Source organism: Tetrao urogallus, assembly GCF_951394365.1.
Source record: "Tetrao urogallus genome assembly, chromosome: 3".
In the NCBI taxonomy this organism is placed as follows: domain Eukaryota; kingdom Metazoa; phylum Chordata; class Aves; order Galliformes; family Phasianidae; genus Tetrao; species Tetrao urogallus.
Window position 1 is genome coordinate 864,189 of NC_136815.1, and position 20,351 is coordinate 884,539.

The following is a 20,351-nucleotide window of genomic DNA, read 5'->3' on the forward strand; positions in this document are numbered from 1 at the left end:
AAACGGGGTGTCCTCGACCCCATTGATGTCCCAAGCCCCCATGGGATAATCAGTATGTGTCCCTAGTCCCATGGGTGTCCCAAGCTTCATGGGGATCCCCAGCCCCATGGGACGGTTAGGATGTCCCCAGCCCCAGTGGTGTTACCAGCCCCAATGGGGCATCCCCAACTTAACGAGTGTCTCAAGATCCATAGGTGTTCCCAGCCCCATAGGTGTCCCAAGAGCCACATAGGCATCCCAAGGATGCAAGGTGCTCAGTAGCCAGTGGGTGATCGACCACCTTGCCCTAAGGATCGGGGCTGCTGCCATGGTGCAGCCTCTGGGCCATGCTGATGAGGGAGCGGAGCTGCACCAGTTTCAGTGGTCCCACTCTCCGGGGATCCTGGCCCTCCAACCAACGCAAGGCTGTCTCCAGACCTCTGATGGCTTCGTGGGCCGTGGGCATCAAAGAGGATCCCTCTCCTCCAGCCCCATTACTCCCTCTACCAGCTCTTTCCTCTTCCTCCTTGCATCCTCCCGGGTCTTCCTCCATGGCAACCTCATCCTCATCCTCATCATCCTCCCCTGTCCCTGGGGCCATATCATCCAAGTGCAGCCAGTTGGCCACCTCCTCAGGAGCCAAACGTTTGTAGGCCAATGCAGCCAGCTGGGTCAAATCACTGAAAACTCTGCCATCTCCATTGCCTTCCTCTCCGGTTGTGCAATCTCCTCCTCTTCCTCCTCGCTCTTCTTCCCCAGGCTGGGGCTCAAAGGCCGCACGCAGTCCCAACAACCAACATTTCTCAATGGCATTGGGAGGGATGAGGTCCCAAGAGAGGCCAGCCAAGTAGAGCATGTCCTTGAGGAGGAAGGAACGTGCAAAATCCACAGGGCCACCAGCGCTGATGGCCAAGCGCAGCAGTTCCCGCTTGTAGAGCTGCTTGAAGGCCAACACCACCCCTTGTTCCAATGGGGCTGGGATTCGGCTGCCTCCTCCAGTGGAACTGCTCCCAGTTGGGCTTTTGGAGAGGAAAAGAGCACGGATGGAGCCATCAGGGGTCTGAAGCTGGGGGAGATCCTCATGACGACCCGCAGATGATGGTGGGGACGTGAGAAGCAGCACAGCCTTCTGCTGGAGGCAGCTCCGACGTAGGTAGCGTTTGACACATGGCACAAAATCCTCAAAAAACCAAACCCGGAGAAGGGCCGGCCCCAACCTGGCTTCGGGGCTGTAGCGATACCCAGCAGGGAATTTCTCCTGGTTGTGATAACAGAGGCTGGGGGGATCACGAAGACCTCCAACCACCAACGGCTTCAGTTTATGGGTACCAGTCAAGTTGGCAGCCAAGAGCACAGTGACGCGTTGGCGAGGAGCCGTTCGCCCAGGGAGCAGCTTCCAGTAGAGCCCAGTGATGTTGGCGTTGTAGATCTGTTCATCACCATAACCTCCAGTGTCGGAACCCGGTGCTGGTGGAAGGTTGGGATGGGCAATGGAAGCGCGTTCAGGTTCAGCATGTAGAACTCCTTCACCGTAGATACGTTGACTGGAGATGCCGTGACGCTTCTGCCAACGCCAGAACCAACCATGACTTGCCTTGAAGGTACACTCAGGGCCGTAGATCTGACGGGCAAAGGCTTCTGCCTGTGCTTGGATGAGAGGCCCAGAAAGTGGCACACCATGCTGCCGGAGTGCAAGAAACCACGCATATACAGCACGGTCTATCTCCTCTTCGTTGGCCAACCGCATCTTCTTGCGTTGGGTGCCCACCTCTCCACCCAACTGCTCTAGGAACCAACGCAGCTTGGCTTCATCCTTCAGCCAACCCCGTAGGGTTCCCCCTGGCACCCCAAAAGCACGGCACACCGAAGCTTGCCGTTCTCCTTTCTTTACCCGCTCGATGGCGTGCAGCTTGTCCTTGATGGAGTATGCTCGGCGGAATGCCATCTTCATTGACACGCCAACACCGCCACCATTGGAGATGCCACCACCACTGGAGGAGCAGCCACCGCCACTACTGCCATTGGAGGTGCCACCACCATCGGAAATGCCACCAGCATTGAAGGTGCCATTGCCATTGGAGGAGCCACCACTGCTACCATTGGAGGTGCCATTGCCATTGGAGGAGCCGCCACCGCTACCATTGGCGGTGCCACCACTATTGGAGGTGCCTCTGCCATTGGAAGTGCCACCACCATTGGAGCTGCCGCTGCCACCGCCACCGCCACCGCCACCGCCGCCGCCGCCGCCACCACCACCACCACCACCACTGCCACCACCACCACCACTGCCACCACCACCACCCTGCCGCCCTCCCGCCATGCCAGCCGCTCCCCCACCCACCTCCTCTTCCTCCCCAGCCATGGAGCAGCCATGCGGTGCGGGTATTACTATTATTTTGTTATTTGGGGGTGGGTTTTTTTTTTAGCGGTGCGCGTTATAAGCGGGGCGGGGCGGGGCGGGGCGGAGCCGCCCTTTGTCTCCGCTCCGACCCCCGGAGGCGGCAGGGAAGGGCGGGGCGACACGTACAGCGCATGCGCGCACCCCTCTCCCCGTCTTTAGACCGCTCCGCTCTCCCCCCGCCCTCCCGCGAAGTTGGACTCTCCCTCTACGCTCCCGATGCGTTTGGAATGTACCACTATGCGCGCGAGGGGGAGAAATCTCCTTTTTCACCCTTCCTTTTTCCACCTCTTCCTTCTCTCTTCTCCCACCCCGCGCTCTTTACGCGGATTCTTAAATCTATCGAAGAAGGTGTGATTCTCTCTCACTGCTTTTCAACGTCGAAAAGTACGCGTTATTTTTTTTATCCACCCCCCACCCGCGCTGCCGCCTCGAGTGGTCCGCTCTGCTCCCACAATGCCCCGCGCGCGAAACGCTGCTCTCCTTTTGCCCCGCGGAGGCCGAGCGGGGCGGTGCTGGGCCTCAGCGCTGCCGGTGAGTGATCCCCGTTCGGCTTCCTCTTCATCGTTGAGGGCTCTCCCTGTGGTCCCTTCGTTCCTCGTCCCCTCAGACGGATGAGAGGTGTGGGGTTAGGGGCTGGGACGGTCTCCCCGCTTGTTCTTTAGGGGCTGGAAGGCATAAGGAGTAACGCTTGCCCTCCCAAAATCTGTGAGGGCGCTTTTCTTCTTATGGAGGAGTGCCTTTAGGTCATTCACAACGTTATGTTCGCCGAACGTGAGGCTGTGTTATCTTTTAGGGCCCCTCTCCTTGTCCCAGGTTTAAGGAAAGGGGATTTCGGGCTCCCATCTCATTGGGGCTTCGGGGGAAAGAGGGATTGGGGGTAGGGAAGACACTCATACTCCTATGCACCCCCAAAAAAGAGGATAGGAGGGGGCTTTTGTCATTTATACCTTCATATCCCCCCCAAAAAAGAGAGTAGGAAGGGGCTTTTGGTCAGTTATACCCCTTATCCCCCAAAAAAGGAGGTTAGGAGGAGGCTTTTGGTCACTGTATCCCCCCAAAAAAGGGGGATGGAAAGGGGCTTTAAGTCATTTATAACCCCGTATCCTTCCAAAAAGGAGGATAGGAAGGGAATTTAGGTCATTTATACCCCATGTCCCCCCCAGAAACGAGGGTAGGAGCGGAGTTTAGGTCATTTATGCCCTCCCATCCCCCCAAAAAGGGAGCTGTGGGGGGTTTTAGATCACTTATATTCCTACATTCCCACCCAAAAAAAAGAGGATGTGGGGAGGCTCTATGTCATTTATGATGTCCTTGGTTATTTCTAAGACCCCGATCACCTTTCCCAAAAGGACGTGGGGAAACCTCTGTTGCTTGTTGTTGTCTCTTATCTCAGGTTTAAGGAATGGGAGACTGTGGGGTCTCAGGTTGTAGGAAGATGGGTGTAAGAGCACCCCATTTGCCTGAGGCTTATCTCCCAACACCATGCAGGGCTTTCCCCTTACCCATTCTTGGTTTGGAGCTGGGAATCGTGCAGCGTTGAATTCCTACATCATCCTCTCTCCATTAATGGGCAACGCTTGGCATGGGTCATGCTCTGCATTCAGTTCTGCTGTGTTTGGGCTCTGCCTGTGTGTCCCTTCACCCATTCCAGCACCTGGCATCAGCTCATCCTTGCTTTACTCTCTCCCCATGCTGCTTTTCCCAACCCCTCTAATATTCTTAATGCCTGTATTGCTGCTTTTCCTTTTCTTTCTCTGATAGCTGACTCAGGAAGTACCCATTCCAGAGCTCTGTTTTTGGCAGCAAGACAGGGCTGAAGCTGCTGACATCCTCTCTTGGGGCTTGCAGAGCATTGCAGAGATAACTCAAGCTGCTGAGGCTGCTGCTGTGTGTCACTCCTTCTGCCCCACTAAAACCCATGGAAACTGGTTCTTTCGCATCTAAATCACTGATGTTTTCGAATCAACTCTAATGATGTCTTGTATGGAGGAGAAAGTGCCTTTGCTTGGCTGTATGGCTGTAATTCTTTTTTCTCCTTTTTCAGGTGTGCCCTCTTTCTCTCTGACCTTGCAGGTACGCTTTTTTTTTCCTATTCTTCCTTGCTTGCTTTCAGTTTGCTGTTCTGTGTGAAGGTGACCATTTCTGTCACTCCCTGCTGCTGATTTCCTGTGGTCTCTGTTGTGTTTTCATTGGTAGTCAGCAGTGTTGTGGCTGAGAGCAAAGAGTTTTAGGTAGTAGAGGTTGGGTGCCACTGTTGTTTCCCTGGATAAAGGTTGGTGTGGAGCTACTTGATGTAGCACAGTGACCTGATGGATGTGGTTCCTCTCCTGCTGCTTTGTGCTGCTCTTCTCATGCAGGACAGAGTCGATTCAGGGAATTAAACCAACAAAACATCAATACTAGACAGTTTCTTTTCCTTAGCCTGCGGAAATCGTGTTCCTGTGTAGTCCTTGGTGTTTCTTCTACATCTCTTTGTCCCTGGGGAGCACAGAGGTGTTTTACAGCAAGCTGCTCTGTGTCCCTGTCCTCCTGCTGCCACCTGACACTTATTTTTAATGCCATCTCTGTTTGCCAGGGAGCTGAACTGTTTGTAATCTTACTCCCTTGCTTATGACTTGCAGAAAGCAGCTGTCACTCCCCTCCAGAAATCAGAGTTGGGTGAGATTTGTTGCTTGTGCTCGTTTAAAGTGACTTTTCAAGACTGTGGGAAACACTTTAACAGCTCGGTGTGGCTTAATTTCTGGGAGAGCTGTGTTCAGCCTGGCACATTAGGTGAGATTTAAATGGCATTCCAGCTCCAGTGCAGGAAATTGTGCAAGATCTAATGCAAGTTGTAGCTGGGAAGCTGCTGTTAACATCTTTATAAGCTGACTCTGGGGAAGGAGATGGATATATTTATTTTACAGGCTCTCAAGTTAAGAGAAATGTAGTGTTTTCCTGGACAGAGGAGAAGGGAATGGATTCTGTCAACCACTGAACAGAATGGAATTAACTTTCTTTTGGCAGCAAGCCTAGGATATTGTGTGGTGTGCTTTGGTTTTATGGGCTTCTTAAAAAGTAGCTAGATTTCAGGGGATAATGCAGCCAAATAGCTGAAGTCCAAAGCTTACGTTGGATTTACAGAACAGCAGTAACTTTAGGCATTGACCTGCAGCAATGGAAGCACTGCATGGATTTATTCTGGCTTAAAATACCCAGGAATTGTGATGACAAATACCAGAACCAAGGCACTGAAGCAGCAGATAAAAATTAGAGGTTGTCTTATAGATATATTTTTTTTGTAAGCTTATGGGACAGCTAAGCATTGGGCTGAGTTACTTGAGAGCATTCAATTACTTGGCACTGATAAGTATGGAGAATATCATTAGCTTTGTAGAACACCTGGTAGGTTGTGCAGAACTGAAGAATAATGCGTGTTGGGAGAGCTGGAGGGGCTCTGATCTGGAATTAAAGGTCTGAAGCAGAGATCTGCACCAGCAGATGTGGTGGTTTGTGTAGTTAAAACCACTGTTACGTAGTCAAAGCCTTTGTATTTACCTTTTTGCTGGAAGGACTGGTGAATGCAGAGCAGAAATGATGCTTTCCCTGTTCTTATTTGTCAACATCACTGTGGTTTTTGTCCTTTAATATTAAAGATAACCGAGTGGATATCCTGGGAAGGGTGCACGGCTCTGGAGAGTTAATCAGCCATAAGTTTAATGATCTGTGCTGTGCAATTTGAAGGGGGGAGTTAATGAGCTGTTGGCTGTGTCCTTGCTGAATCTCTTAAATGTGGCCACGTCTCTTAAACTTTATATTTTTCCTTATTGCTGTCGCAGGAACTAAAACAGTAAGTACTCTGCAGCTGTCCTATGGTTTGGCACTTGTGGGAAATGGGGCACGAAGGCACTGGTCTGTAGTTTTGCTGGTGGATTTCTAGACAGATTATTGCACAACTTTCAGATTTCTCTTGGGAATGTATGGCTTTAGACTATGGTAACACCTGCTTTGGGTGATTGAGGTGTTCCCAGTAAAGGATCTTGAAGGCTTTATTCACTTGTTTGTGTTTTTTTTTGTTTTTCCCTGGGATGACTTGAATGAATGTGTAGCCAGACAGCAGGACAGACAAATGCAGAACCCTGATGTTCTGTTTAGGAGTCCTTATTGATCTGAACAATAGGAAAAAAACCCAAACGTTTTGCCTTCATGCTTTAGCTGCAAGTTCTGGCTAATTGGAGCTCATGTAAAGGTTGTTTTAAGGGAGATTTAAGTAGAACACTGCAGTGCTTTGCTGTTTTAAACAGCTTATTTTTTCCCCTAGTAAATTATGTTGGGGAAGAAAACAGCTTTGCTTTAGTAGATTTTTTTTGGATAAGCTTAATTCACAATCTCCAGCTCTCAGTTGCTTTTCATTGCTGGTCCTTGGGGGTTTTGAACCAAAATTGTGCTATCAGCTCCCTCTCCTGGCTTTTCAGGAGCAGAACACAAATGAGTGTAAGCAATGACCTCTAAGGATACTTGAGAATTAGAGCATCCTTCTTTTTTTAAGCATATCTTCCCAAATCAGATCATACCTGATGGATAATTGAGGGCTAAGCTACTATCATGGAAAAATGAAGGAAGTTTGGCTTACTTGAGGTACAATTTGTAATTAAAAGGAATTTAACTAAATGCTTAGTCTCTTTAAGGTGAATAATAATGGTTTTTGGTACTTGTAGAAATTAAAAGTACTAAAATCTAATGCATGCCCTTGCTTGATTGAGTCTTGCTGCAACTACATTGTTGTGCTTATCTTTTAATGCTGCCACTCTTTGGAAGATGAGGACCAGGAAGCCTCTCTGCCCCATAGAAAAGGTGTGGGTAGACAAGCACAAATACGATGAAGCGGAGAGACTGCATTATGAAAGAGAAGCCATGTTGGCCACCGTGGTCCCAGAGGAGTGCGTGGAGCTGGAGGCTGTCAATGGGGTCTGCAATGATGATTCCATTGAAGGTGAACTCAAGGGAGACCTGAAGAAAGGCAAAAATGGCAAGAAACAAAGGAAGAGGAAACGTTCCCCCAAACCCAAAAACATGGTCTCCCAGGTAGACTCTGTTTTGAGTGGTTTATTAGCTGACAGTGTGTGGTTTGACAAACCTTTGTATGATCATGCTGAGAGCTTGTATAGGCAAAGATTAGTGGATTGTCAATACCAGGAGGCAGCAGAGACTGAGCTGCCTGAATCAGAAGCTGTCCAAGATGCTCCCGAGCCATGGATGCTTCCAGCAGCCCTGTCCTGCTCCCACGGCAACCTGAGCGCGTGCCACCATGTCGTTCAGGGCGTCTGGGTCAACAAGTCTGACTTTGACAAGGCTGAGAAGGCGTTCCTTAAAAGGTCTCAGTTCTTTGTTCCTCCAAACATCCTCGCCATCCCCTCTGTGTGCTCAGATGGTGGGAAGGTCGGGCTGGGGACGCCGGATGAAGGCTATGTGACAGCACTGCCTACGCCTGCTACGCCCAGCTTAGCTCCTGATGTTGTTAATTCTGCTCCCCTCGTTAGCAGCTCGCCTCGCTCCGCAGAGCCCACAGTCAATGGTAAACCTCAGGCTTCCAGCTTGCAAGCTCTCGTGTCAGAGGTGTGGTTGGAGAAACCTCTCTACGACGGCGCTGAGAAAAGCTTCTATGAGAACATGTTCGATCATCACCCTCCAGGCTCCCCCCAAGCTGCAGAGAACCAGCAGGAGGTTGGGAAGCAAGCAGGTGCTGAACACGTGGAGCTCATCAGCAGCTCTCAGCAGCCTCCACCCACCTCCTTTTTCCTGCATGAGGACAGTGAGCGTGTGTGGCTCCAGAAGATGATGTACGACAGCGCCGAGTCGCGCTACTACGCGGCTGAAGCTCTGAAAATGTCAGGAGCAAAAGAGAGCACGGGGATGCCGCAACCCACAGTGGTGAAATCCCAGCCAGATGCTGAGGCTCCGAGTATACCTGCACCAGAAAAGAAGTAGGAGAAGTTTATTCTGGGGGTAACACACATGCAAAGTTGAGTCAGGATTGAGCTGGAGGAGTTTGGGTGTGTAGAAGATGAGCATCCTTTGGTGTCCACGGGACTGAGCGTGTGTTGTGCTGTAGGGAGAGGCTGCTCTTGGGTTGTTTGTGGGATGGGGAGTAGGGAAACCCCTTCAGAGAGGGGAATAAGTTGCTTTAGTGATTTATTAAACCATTTGGTTTGCAAGCTAGCTGGATTCCAGCTTACGTGGTGTCCAGGTGTGGTTGGTCAGGAAGAGCTTCTCATTATAGATGAACTCTGTTGTTGTAAATTGTAGATCAGCATTTTCTGTCTTTGAATTGATTTATAGAAGCGTCCTTTTTAAGTCTTGGATAAGATGCAGTACGATGCTGTGCTCTCTATTTAATCTGTGCTTTTCCATGTGACTGCCTGAACCCCAAAGTTTGCTGTAATGACACAGGGCTTGGCTGAAGTCTGCTGCTTTAACATCATTTGGCAGTGCTAAGGTAGAGACTGATGCATCTGGGGGGAAAAAAAGGAGATTCCAGAGCTAGTATTTGTTGGAAAAGTTGTCAGATGAAAATTACATCAGCTGGTATGGATTGGTGTTTATAGACAAGCTTCAGAGCGCATCTGTTCTGTATGGGACAATTTTAGTTGGCCAGAACTAGTTAGTTCACATCCTGAGCAAGGGGCTGGCAGCATTGAGTATGGGAATGGTTTCAATGCAGGTTAACCCATACTGGTGTCTTTGGAATGGGTGGGTGAGGAGGATGAATGTTTTCCAAAATGCTGTTGGCTTAATTGGAAATGTTTGTTGGAGAGCCGGTGAGGAAGGGGTGTGTTGGGTTGGGGCATGCGTTGGGTTCGGGGGTGAGTTGCTTTCTCAGTATTGAGTTGGTAGAAGCTGGTCGTGGTGTGATTTTTGTTGTGATGCTTTGTCCTTGCAGCATCTGGGTTTCTGCATGCAGTGAAGTGGCCGGATGAGGCGTATACTAAGGCAGCCATCAGTTCAGAGCTTTGTTAAAGGAAAACTGAAATTTGTTGAAATTCGTGACCTGTAAGATCAGGAGATGCCTGACAGAGTTGTGGCTTGATTCTGCTGTCTCCGCTTTCAGCTTTAAGAGCATTATTCTCCATCTGTCTCATGCAAAGGGCATCTTTCTTAGTGGTGGATTTCATTGTGTGTTGAACATGATCTAGAAAATCCTCCTTGGGAGGCTCTTTGCTGGAAGGTGGTACAGATCAGCTGATTTATTGTGCCCTCCCAGTGCCCTTGGGTGGCTGATTAGCCTACCCTGCTTTCCTAATAGGATCCTGTTTACTTAAGGCTTCCCACCAGAGGGGGATCTGCTCAGCAGAAAGCTACATTCACAGCCCTATGGGGTAGACAGCACTGCTCTCACAACCCCATTGCCAGATTCTCACCTGAAACGCTCCTAGAAACTCACTTGTTTGGTTTTTTTTCCTCTCCTCCCTCTGCAGAAAAATGGCAGTTGACTTCCTTTTGGATGAGAAGATCTGGTTTGAGAAGTTTAAGTATGATGATGCTGAGAGAAGGTACTACGAGCAGCAGGTGAACGGGCCAGCCGGCAGCTCTTCACACCAGCAGGTAATGTGCTCTCAGATGTGCTGGAGCCTTAATGCAGAAGGACACTGTGTCCACCTGGATGTGTTCTGCATTGTTTCCACTCACTGTTGCTTTTTTTCCAAGTGTGAGAGGCTCGCTAAGCCCACCCCACCTTGTCTTTGTCTGTTGTTTGTGCACCAGAACTTGTCCAGCACAGGCAGTGTGCTGGGAGATGAGGTGCCCTTGTGAAGGTGCTGTTTTGCTGTGGTTTTGGAGCTACTAAGCTTGTCTTGGCGAGGCTTATATTGGATATATATGATGCTTGATGTTTAAAGAAAGGTTGGATTAAATGATCTCAGAGGTCTTTGCCAACCTTTATGATTCTGTGAAGGTGCCATGTCTCCAAATTAACGAGGCAATACGTTCCTCTCTTTGTACCCCTTGCAATACTGCATCCTATGACACAGGAAAACTGCATCACAGCGCTGAGGTGGGGGGAGCAGGTGGAATGGGAGTGTGGTGCTGCTGCAGCACACACCTGAACAAAAACAGTTCACACAATTCTTAGTCCCAAACTATTGCCATTTAAAGCACAGAGCTACTATAACCTCTTCTTGCAATGTGAAAAAGCTGATAACTGCTTATGCACTTAGTTGGTGATGTGGAAAGCTGCTTAGTGATTCACGTGGCTGTCCTGCAGGGGTTCTAGGGGAAGCTTCTTGCTTCAGTAGTAACTTGTAGGCATGCTCTCTCTGTTCCTGCTGCCTGTGCTAGGATAGTGGTGGCACAGCATTGGGGATACTTGCACAAAAATTCAAGAGATCTTTGGGTGGAGCAGAAAAGGGGAAGAGAACAGTTTATTTTGTGCCATGTAAGGAGGTTTTGGCTCCGAGAGATGATGTGAAGGCTCTGATGGAGATGGTGTAGTGTTCTTGCATCCACTTCTGTGCTAAGGATAAAGATCAGTGGTCGTTTAAACCTGTCTGCAGCCTCCAAGTGGTTATCCACCTGAATTCAGGCTGGTGCATGTCTGAGCTGTATAACAGAGGCTTGTGGGCAGTTTCATGTCACAGATCTTGCTCGTGGGGTTACAGTCTAGATGAGGAGTCAGTGGATCATGGAAAATGATCTATTCCCCTCATAGGAGGGGAAATCTTCCCCATCAAGTCAGCAGGAAAATAAGGGGAACAAGCTACTGTGTGTGGCTGTACCCTGGGATTTACCTTGCTGGATACAAGGCTTTAGGTGGAGTTGCCATTGCATTCAGGCAAGAAGTGACAGGTAATATTAAAGAAGAAAAAGGGCTGCCTAATGGTAGATCTCTTAGGAGCAGAGAGGTGACTCAGCCCTCTGCCTGCAAACTGTGCAGGGTAAGAACAGAAATTGGAAAGCCCTTCACTGGGTGATCTCTGAACACGTGGTCTGTTGTGACCGGTGTCTGATGTGTGCTGCCTGATTAAGAACCAATCCTTGCAGCTAGTTCAGTAACGCATTCGGAATCATTAGAAGGAACCCTCCCCTATACTTACCTTTTTTTTTTTGTTGTTGTTGTTCTTAAACCTCCCTGACCAATTTCCCCATGTTTCCTATTTTCTTTTTAAAAGAAAATCTTGGTTCTTTCTGCACTGTTTGCAGGAGAACGGAGCCAGCACGATCCTCCGCGACATTGCCAGAGCCAGGGAGAATATCCAGAAATCGCTGGCCGGAGTGAGTACCCGAGCTCTCACCAGCTGGCTACCTGCAACCATTTTTTTTTAGCTGTGGTGCAGAACTCTGCTGTGAACACTTCATAGATGGTGTGGCTTCTTAGTTTTAAGTCAGAGGAGACGCGTAAGGTGTGCAGCGCTGTGTATCACCAGCATGGCACAATCTTACCAGGAGCACCGTTGCTACCAGCCTTTAAGTGACCTTAACTAACTGCATTTGGGATTAAACAAAAAATTATTCAGCTGCATTTCTTTACTTTTTCTCCTGATGGGTTTTTCGAGTTTGCTCCCACAACACTTAACAATTCACTGCTAAAACAGCCTTGCTGGGCAGCAAAGCACTGAGCTTCCAGCAGGATCGGTCCCTCGGGGTACACTGAGCTGCCACCTTCTCTTTCCTGTTTTGCTTTCAGTTTAGGGTATGTGCAAAAAAATGGTGTCTTCCATCTGCTGCATCTTGGGAATTCAAGCTGGACCATCCCATAAATGTTCAGAATAATGCATTTCTGGAGGTGTTTTTTTGTGCTGATAGGACGTAACAGGCAGCACTGTTGTAATCAGTGCTTTCAGCAAGAAGCTGGTAGTTTAAATTGAAAAGTGATTTGGTTTTATGGGCGAAGAGAAGAAGTCAGGAAAGGTAGAATATAATTTCTGACCTCTGCATACTTGAGCATGTCTTCCATCCGAGGATAACCATCCTTTATCTGTATTGATTTGGCCTCATAACTCCCTCTTGGGAGTTATTTCTACATCTAAGAGGGGATTGAGTACTTTCCCAGGGGAATATTTTGTGTTCCTCCTTAACACAAGCAGTAAGAAGCTGTGTATTTGGGGTGAATACAAAGGAGTTAGGCTAATTGCTTTTCCCATGGTGATCCTACTGTTCCTGTGGAAGCTGACATTACAAAAGCAGCTTCTGCAACTGCTTGTGTGAGTGATCCAAGTGCTACGTGGAAACTTGGATGCAGGAGCAGTGGGGTGTATTGACAGCAAGGCTGCTGGGAAAGGGTGAGCTTTGCTGTGGTTGGATTTGATGGTTCTGAGCACAGCATTGGAATCACTGGGAAGTTGGGAGGTCTTATGAAAGAGGAAGGAAATGCTTAGAGGCATTTTAATGCTAATTTCTGACTTGAGCATCAGTATTTCAACTAACAGCTCAGGGAAGCAGGGAAAATAATACTGGGGTGGTTGGTAGAAATTATCAGCCCCTGTCTAAGCCTTCTAGCTTGGACTTCAGTGAGGCAGATAGGTGGGGGAGTGAACCCCCATTCCATCTCCACCAAGGCTGGAAAGCTTGTTGCAAATAAAGTGTTTTAAGACCTTCTCAAATCCAGCAAGATCTAACATCAGTTTCCTCCAAAACCTGCAGCCTGCAGGAGCCAGAGCCTGGATGTGGTGAGTGGAGCCAGGAAACCTAAATAGAAATCAAATGGCAGTGCTGCTGGGTTTGCCCTGCAGGTGTGTTCTCATCTCACAGAATGGACTGTGGTTTGCCAGAGACTGGGCACAGCCTGAGGAGCTTCTTGTCCTGGCCTTTGCCTCCTGCTTAGTGAGAAGTGTGTCAGCTTGGGTTAGCCAAGTCCTGTCATAAGGAAGGCTAGGAGAACTGGCAAAGCACCAGACCAAAGCCAGAACAGTGCTGTGAATATAAAGTACTTTAAACACCAACAGGAGTTCAGTGTTGAATATCAAAAACTGTTCTGTTTTTTGTTTCCTGCAAAGAAGACTTTGAGGATTTAAGGCCAGGCTTGAGCCACGGCATCTCAAAATTGGAATCTGGGTTGTTGCAAAAAGCAGGCTTGAATTTTCCAGGCTTGAAGGAAAAGCACTGTTCTACATATGCGCATTAGGGAAAGCACTCTGTGCCCCAATCTGCTCCCAGAATATGCAGTTTATTGGGAAAGCCAAGCACATGGCCAGTGGTCTCCTCCTTGATCTCATTTTACAGATTGTCTCTTGTTTTGACCATCCCACAGAGCTTCTTTCTTCAGTTTTTCAACCCATGGCCATACCCTGGCCCTGGGACGTACAGCAGTAAGGCACATTTGAGTCTCCTGCTTCCACGTGTAGGGTTAGAAGGACTGAGCATTTGAGAAATGAGCCAGAACCATCAGCTTTTGTTTCTGAAGGGTTATTTTTTTAATCCTGGACAGGGCATCCCATAGAGCAAGCCTGAAATTCAGTTCTGCAGTGTGCGATGGAGTGCTGTGGAAGGGCTTGGGTGCTGCTTTTGTACCTCGTGAAGGAAAGCACAGAACTTTGATGCCAGAAACATTTGTTTGCACATACCTTTCACCCTGCATTGCATGGTCATCCCTGCTTTCAGCAATCACTCCAGCTGACGTCTGCTACATCACTAATGCTTTCCCAGGCCATGTTTTCAACATGTGCTGCAGCTGGTGGTGGTGAGATCTTACAGATGGGGTCAGGAGGCACGGAAAGGAATGACTTGTCCAGCATCATCAGCAAGTCCAGCAATGCTGGTAGTTGAGCTCCTATTTCCTAAACCCTCCCATGGGGCTTTCATGAATGGATGCTGGATTCTGAAGTTCTTTCTGCTGTGCCCTGTTTTGTTCTGTTATAAACCCCCCCTGTATTTGTGCAGCTCCTGGGTTTCTTTCAAAGCTTTGCACACACCTCTTGATATTGCATAAGTGCTCTGAGGTCATGTTCAGAAACCAACTAAGATTCATCCTGCTGGCCTTATGCAGGTGAAACCATCTTCTAGTTATCAAACATGTTTGTTTTTTTTTCAGTTTGGTATATGGCCAAACCTGTATTTCCCAAGCTCAGGCAGGCTGACCTGGAGAGAGGTGCATGCACCTCTGCATGCAAGGAATAGGTTTGGTTTTTGTATGAAGCACTGAGTGCTTTGGGAACAAACTGGAGAGCCTACGTGTTATCCTGTCTGAAACACAGTTGGTAAAAGCTCATGCTGTGCTTTGCAACTGGTTTACACATGAAGGGAAAAGGCTGATACCTCCAAATCCTTCTTGGAGGAAAGTGCCAGCTTTTCCATCTGTGTCTGTTAGCAAAGAAAGAGCTCTGAGCTGTTAAAGTCCAGACATAAATTTGTCTTTCAGCTCATAATGAAGAAGTGTAACCTCTGCCAGCTTTTCTTCATTACTGCTCTTGTCTCTGGTTCTTAAAATTTGTTCTAGAGTCCTTGATATCCTCAACTCAGGGGGCAGCCCACAGATTCCTGTGGGACCATTTTCATAGCTTTTTGAAGTAGGACATGACCACCTTCCAGAATTGGGATCTTGGCTCAGTGTTGTCACATGGTCTGGTTTCAAAGCCCTCTTACTGCAAGCCACAGCTCCATCCTTTCTTGGTAAGCACAGAGCCCACTCAAATGCTGCAGTGTTTGTCTCAGAAACGTGATGAGAGCTTCAAACTGCCAAAAGCTGCATTGCTGTGCTGAATCAACAGGCTGCTGTCAGGGGGGTGAAGGTTCTGCTGCAGCTCTCCTTGCAGGTGGCAGCTCCTGTATGTGTGATGATCATGAGTAAAAGTGCTTTTTTGGGGTGGGGATGGGTGTGACTCCTGCCAGATTTCAGCCTTCTCATTGAGTTAACTTAGACCTTGGCCCTTGCATTAAGTTGCAACGTGGATGATGCATTTAAAGCAGGAAGAGGTCGGATAATGAGCCCATTTGCAATTCAATGTTTGCCTTTGGTGCATAAATCTATAGTTCATCTGATATGGTGAGCCCACTGTGGCTAGCAGTGCGAGGGTGGAAACCAACACCATTGAGTTGTTGGGTGTGGAATGGTGTTGTGTTGCCTTTCTCCTCTCTAAGATAAGGTCATCAGTGGTAATTGGAGATCTGCTAGGGGCCTTGTAGCTTTGTGGTTCTGCCTGTAGGGTCTTACACTGTGCATGGGCAGAGTTAGCGGAGGCCACGTGTGTGCTGCAGTATTGCATGCATCCCTGACCTCACAGGTGGGGAAGTGACAAAGGCTGTGCTCTTCACTCTGCCCCTCTGCTGTGTGACTTCCTGCAGGCACTGAGATGCGTAGCACAAAGAGCAGAGCTCCCAGGCGGCTGTTTTAATGCAGGCTTTGTTTGGTGTGGAGTTGGTTTGATGCTGACTCGTCGTTTGACCACTTTGCCAGCATGTGGATCTGCTTCCTGCACTCTTCCAGCATGAGTGAAATGCTTGTCCGTTTCCTTTGTTGAACCAAACATCCCCCAAACTTTTTGCCCTTTCCAGCAGAAGACAGGTCCACGTAGTAAAGAAGCTCCTGCCCGTCAAAAGAGGCAGTCAGGCCGCTCAACTGTAAGTCCTCTCAGCATGAATGGAGCTGGTTGTGTGATGCAGGAAGAGGCTGCAGTGCAGACATGGTTCTTTTCAACGAGGAACATTTCTCTTTTGGCATATGGTTGTAGCTCACCCAACAGGGTCTTAGTAGCACAGCATTTAGGAGCTGCAGATCTGCAATTCCATCCCCAAGCCTTTATTGCCTTCAGAGATGGATTTCGTGATGGTTTTGACCTCTGGTCTCTGTCCCTTTGGGGTGGGTGGGGAAAGGTCTCTGAGCAGGAATGTCAGAGCATCTCCCACTGCTCTGTATGTCCCATAAAAGAGCCCTGCTCTCGCAGGGCTCAGCATCTCCCACACCTGCTTTCCATTTCCTTGTATTCCTCTCTCTTAAATCTTAAGTGACTGCTTGTCAGCCATGACTGAAAACAGCATTATTATATGCAGAGTGCACTTGGAAGAATATAAACTTTCACTGTTGTATTTAGTTATAGAAGGCACTTCAAGCATGAATGACTGTATTTTCTTTTTCTTTTTTTTTGAGATGATCTGAAGTTACAGATAAGCCCTTTTTGCTTTTAAACTGAATGCTTTTGAAGCTGAATTGCCGTAATTGCTCCCTCAGGGTGTGTTCAAGTAGAGTTTAAGTTGCTTTGAGAGGAACTGAAGGCCGGACTGGGGAAGGTGGGAGCGTAGAAATGCTGTGATCTCTTTGCAGCCTTTCACAGGGACTTTGCTGTGTGATGTTAACAGGTCTTTTCTGTGCTCTGTGCCTCAGCTCATCTGTAAGAGGAGACAGCTGCCCCAGAGAAGGGACTTAGTGTGATAACTTCCATCGTGTTCTGTGTTGTTTAGTGATGGTCTGAGACTGCAAGGAATGACTTCATCCTTTGCTCATCGCTGCCAGATGAAACTTGTTGATGTTTCATGCTTCATTATGTAGAGCCAGCTTATTTTCTTTGAAGCTTTTGTGTCCATGTCTTTAGCTTAGTTGTTAATTTTTATTTTTTTTTCCCCAAATGTTTGACTCTGTTTCACTGAATTACTGAGCTTGGGAGTAGGTGAACAGATTTGTTTCATTTCCATTTTCCTTGTTGCAGAGTGCAAGCACGAGTTCTGGTGACCAAAATGAACTTCTTTCCAGAATCTCTCACCTGGAGGTAGAAAATCAAAACCTTCACAATGGTAAGTAGAAGAACTTTCTATCATACAAGCAGTCTGGTTGGGGTAGCTTGACTTAACTTTAGAGCTGATGCACAGTCTTCAAGCTGTTTTTTCCCCACACCACCCTCTTCTTGCAGTTGTTGCAGATCTCCAGAAGGCCATCTTCAAGCTGGAAAGTCGCCTCAATGCTCTGGAAAAATCTACCTCCCATCAACCCTCACCTGTTCCACCAACCCAGGTGAGTCCCAGCAAAGTGCTGCTTTATTGTCACAAAGTGCCAGGTTGCTTCTGAGGTTTGTCTGGGTGCTGAGAATGGAGATAGAGTCAGGATGAGATTGGTACAGCTTTTCCATCAGTTTTGGCAACTGCCTTATCTTTCCCAAACCAGTTTATGCAGAAGGAAATATACCTGAAGGCAAACAAAGAAGCTCATGCTTGAGGAAAGTGTTCAGTTGCTAGTGCCTTAAATTAGGAGCTGTATTGCTCCTCTTGTTGAGGGAGCAAATAAATTGCAGTAAATCTTTTGGTAGGAATTTGCTTGTAAATCTGTAGATCTGCAGCATCCTGGGAAAAGGGTGTGTTTTCCACCTGAGTGGAAGATGACAAGCTGTTCACCTCCAGGGGTCTTCAGGGCAATGCATGGTCTCTAGGTAAATTATGGCATTGGAGCATCCAGCAAGGCTGTTCTGTAAGGCCAGGTTCTCAGCTGCTCTCCTGCTCGTGTTCTGGATATTCTGAACCTCTGAGCCCTTAGGAGAAGGATCATCTCTGGACTGTTTTTACTCTGTGAATTGTAATATGGCTATGGTGGGCAAATTCAAAAGGTCCTCCTGGTCCAGTGTCCTATGTTCATGGCTGGTGGCTAATTCTTCACACCTTGTGGGCTGTGCTTTACTGTCTGTAGCAATGTGAACTCTTCTCCCCATTTTCCTTACTGCAAACTTGACTGCACGTCACCCTCATGAAGAAAGTGGAACCATTCGGTGTTCCCTCCAAGAAAGTAGAGCTGCCATCTGCTTCACCTGCAAAGAAAGCTGAGCCAGCTGCTGCAGAGGAAGATGATGATGATGATGACATCAACCTTTTTGGCAGCGATGATGAAGAGGAAGATCAAGAGGCTGCCAAAGTGCGGGAGGAGAGACTGCGTCAGTATGCAGAAAAGAAGGCCAAGAAACCAGGTCTGATTGCCAAATCTTCCATCCTTCTGGACGTGAAGCCGGTGAGTAGGTGAAGTGGGAGAGCTCCTGAGTGAAGCTGCAAATCATTTCATTTGTGCATCTGAGTTGAAGGTTTGACCTGTTTGGAAACATGCAAGGGTTCAGAGTGAGGTGGGAGATTGCAGGTGGGATATTGCAGACTTTGTGTTGTTCCAAAGCAGATGTGTTGATGTAAGAAGAATTCCCCTCATATCTGAAGGGTGTGGAGGAAGAATCCATAAGCAGTGCAATTGCACATGGTGATCTCAGGAAGTCTCCTCCAACTCCTATGGTTCTGTGATTTTTTTTTTTTTTCTGTCATTCTCATGTGACCTCAAGGAAAACATTTAATTCCTTCTCCCTGCCCTTGCAGTGGGATGATGAGACTGACATGGCGAAGATGGAGGAGTGTGTGCGGTCTGTCCAAATGGATGGGCTCGTGTGGGGAGCATCTAAGCTGGTCCCAGTAGGTTATGGCATTAAGAAACTCCAAATCCAGTGTGTAGTAGAGGATGATAAAGTCGGGACAGACATCCTGGAGGAGGAGATCACCAAGTTTGAGGACTATGTAAGTATTTTTCTTGAGCCATTTTGCAGTCCTTCTGCTCCTCATCCAGCCCATTTGGAGCAACTCCTGCTGTTATGCTCAACCTGGGCAGCTCCGGTGTGGCAGTGCATGAGTTTTAACCCTGGTGGTTAATGCTGGAGGTGCCTCCATCCCCATTCTGTCTCCACTGCCATGGAAATGGGAGGGTAAAAAGGATGACCTGAAGGAGCTACCCAAAGATTGATGCAATAGCTAACACCAGTGTCCTGTTATGTCCCCTGAGGGTGGCTGGGGAGCTGGCCTCAAACCTGTGCAATGCTCAGTCTATTTTGAGCAGAGCTAGTGCATGCTGTGAAGAATTCCCCCAGTGTGAATCCTTTCTTTCTGAAAACACCTCAGTGACTTCTCGCTGCTTTTGTTGTGTTGCAGGTGCAAAGTGTTGACATTGCTGCTTTCAACAAGATCTAGAAGCAAACCTATCCTCTGTGATACTGTAACTAATAAAAGATCAAGGAGTGCAGATTGGATGATGTTTTCCTCTGTTAAATGTGACTTCCCCAGAGTGATATGTTGTAAGATGTCAGGGTATTTCCCCTGTTTTGTTCTCTTGATAAAAGGGAAGACCTCGACAAGAGGATACCTGTGTTTCCAAGTTGCTGCCTGTGATACCCTTAGCAGGTCACTTCTGCAGGTCCTTTGGTTTGTGAGGAACCAGGCCTGTGCTTAGTCTGGCCTAGGGCAAGGAGAGGACACTTCATGGGGTGTCACAGTGCCAGAGTCCAAGTCCAGCTGCCAACACCCAGCAAGTGGGGAGCACTGCTTGGCTGCACTGTGAGTACAGATGGAGCTGCAGCAGTGACAACTCCACCCAGCTAGGAAAACTGGCACTGCAGTGCTCTGTGCCTGCCCTGTGACATTATCTCTGACATCCTGCTGTCCCTAGTCATCCATGTGTTGCCATCCACTGTCTCCTACATCCTTCCATGCCCTTTGTGCCCATGTGCCGTGTCTGCTGCTATGCCCTGTCTCCCCACTGCCTTGTGTTACCTCCTTCAGTAGCGGAAGGCCACAATGAGGTCCACACAGAGCCTTCTCTTCTCCAAGCTAAAAAATCCCAGTCCCCTCAACCTTTCCTCATAGGAGAGGTGCTCCAACCCTCTGATCATCTTGGTGGACCTCCTCTGGACCTGCTTCAAGAGCTCCATGTCCTTTCTGTACTGTAATGACATCCACGGCTCTCACTCCATCATAGAAAGCCACCAGGTTGATCAGGCAAGGTCTGCCTTTGGTGAAGCGATGCTGGCTGTCTCAGATTCCCCCCCCTTGATCTTGTATTTGCTTTAGCGTAGCTTCTAGCAGTATCTGCTCCATGATCTTTCCAGGCTCAGAAGTGAGGCTCACCAGCTTGTAGTTCCCCAAGTCTTTCTTTCTCCCTTCCTTAAAAACAGAAGTAATGTTTCCCTTTCCTCAAGCCACCAAATGCCCAATCTCCCACGTTTCTCTATCATGCAAAGCCACCCTGTGCCCACCACTATGTCCCCTAAGCCCCCAGGTG

At 48.4% G+C, this 20,351-nt stretch overlaps 2 protein-coding genes across 2 annotated transcripts; one reads left to right on the top strand and one right to left on the bottom strand.

Annotated features, from left to right (window-relative positions):
• Nucleotides 1-286: 286 nt before the first annotated feature.
• On the bottom strand, nt 287-2,942 carry TIGD5 (tigger transposable element derived 5; the record flags this gene model as incomplete). The annotated part of the gene is made up of 2 exons (XM_079533380.1): nt 287-2,150; nt 2,833-2,942. 2 exons carry the CDS (start codon nt 2,940-2,942, stop codon nt 287-289), a joined length of 1,974 nt encoding a protein of 657 aa, XP_079389506.1.
• A 6,896-nt stretch (nt 2,943-9,838) lies between these two features.
• On the top strand, nt 9,839-19,316 carry EEF1D (eukaryotic translation elongation factor 1 delta; the record flags this gene model as incomplete). Its single annotated transcript, XM_079533327.1, has 8 exons — nt 9,839-9,961; nt 11,555-11,626; nt 15,842-15,907; nt 16,990-17,074; nt 17,191-17,291; nt 18,021-18,272; nt 18,623-18,817; nt 19,226-19,316. The coding sequence occupies 8 exons, from the start codon at nt 9,839-9,841 to the stop codon at nt 19,262-19,264; spliced, it is 933 nt and encodes a 310-aa protein (XP_079389453.1). The 3' UTR covers nt 19,265-19,316.
• Nucleotides 19,317-20,351: the final 1,035 nt, after the last annotated feature.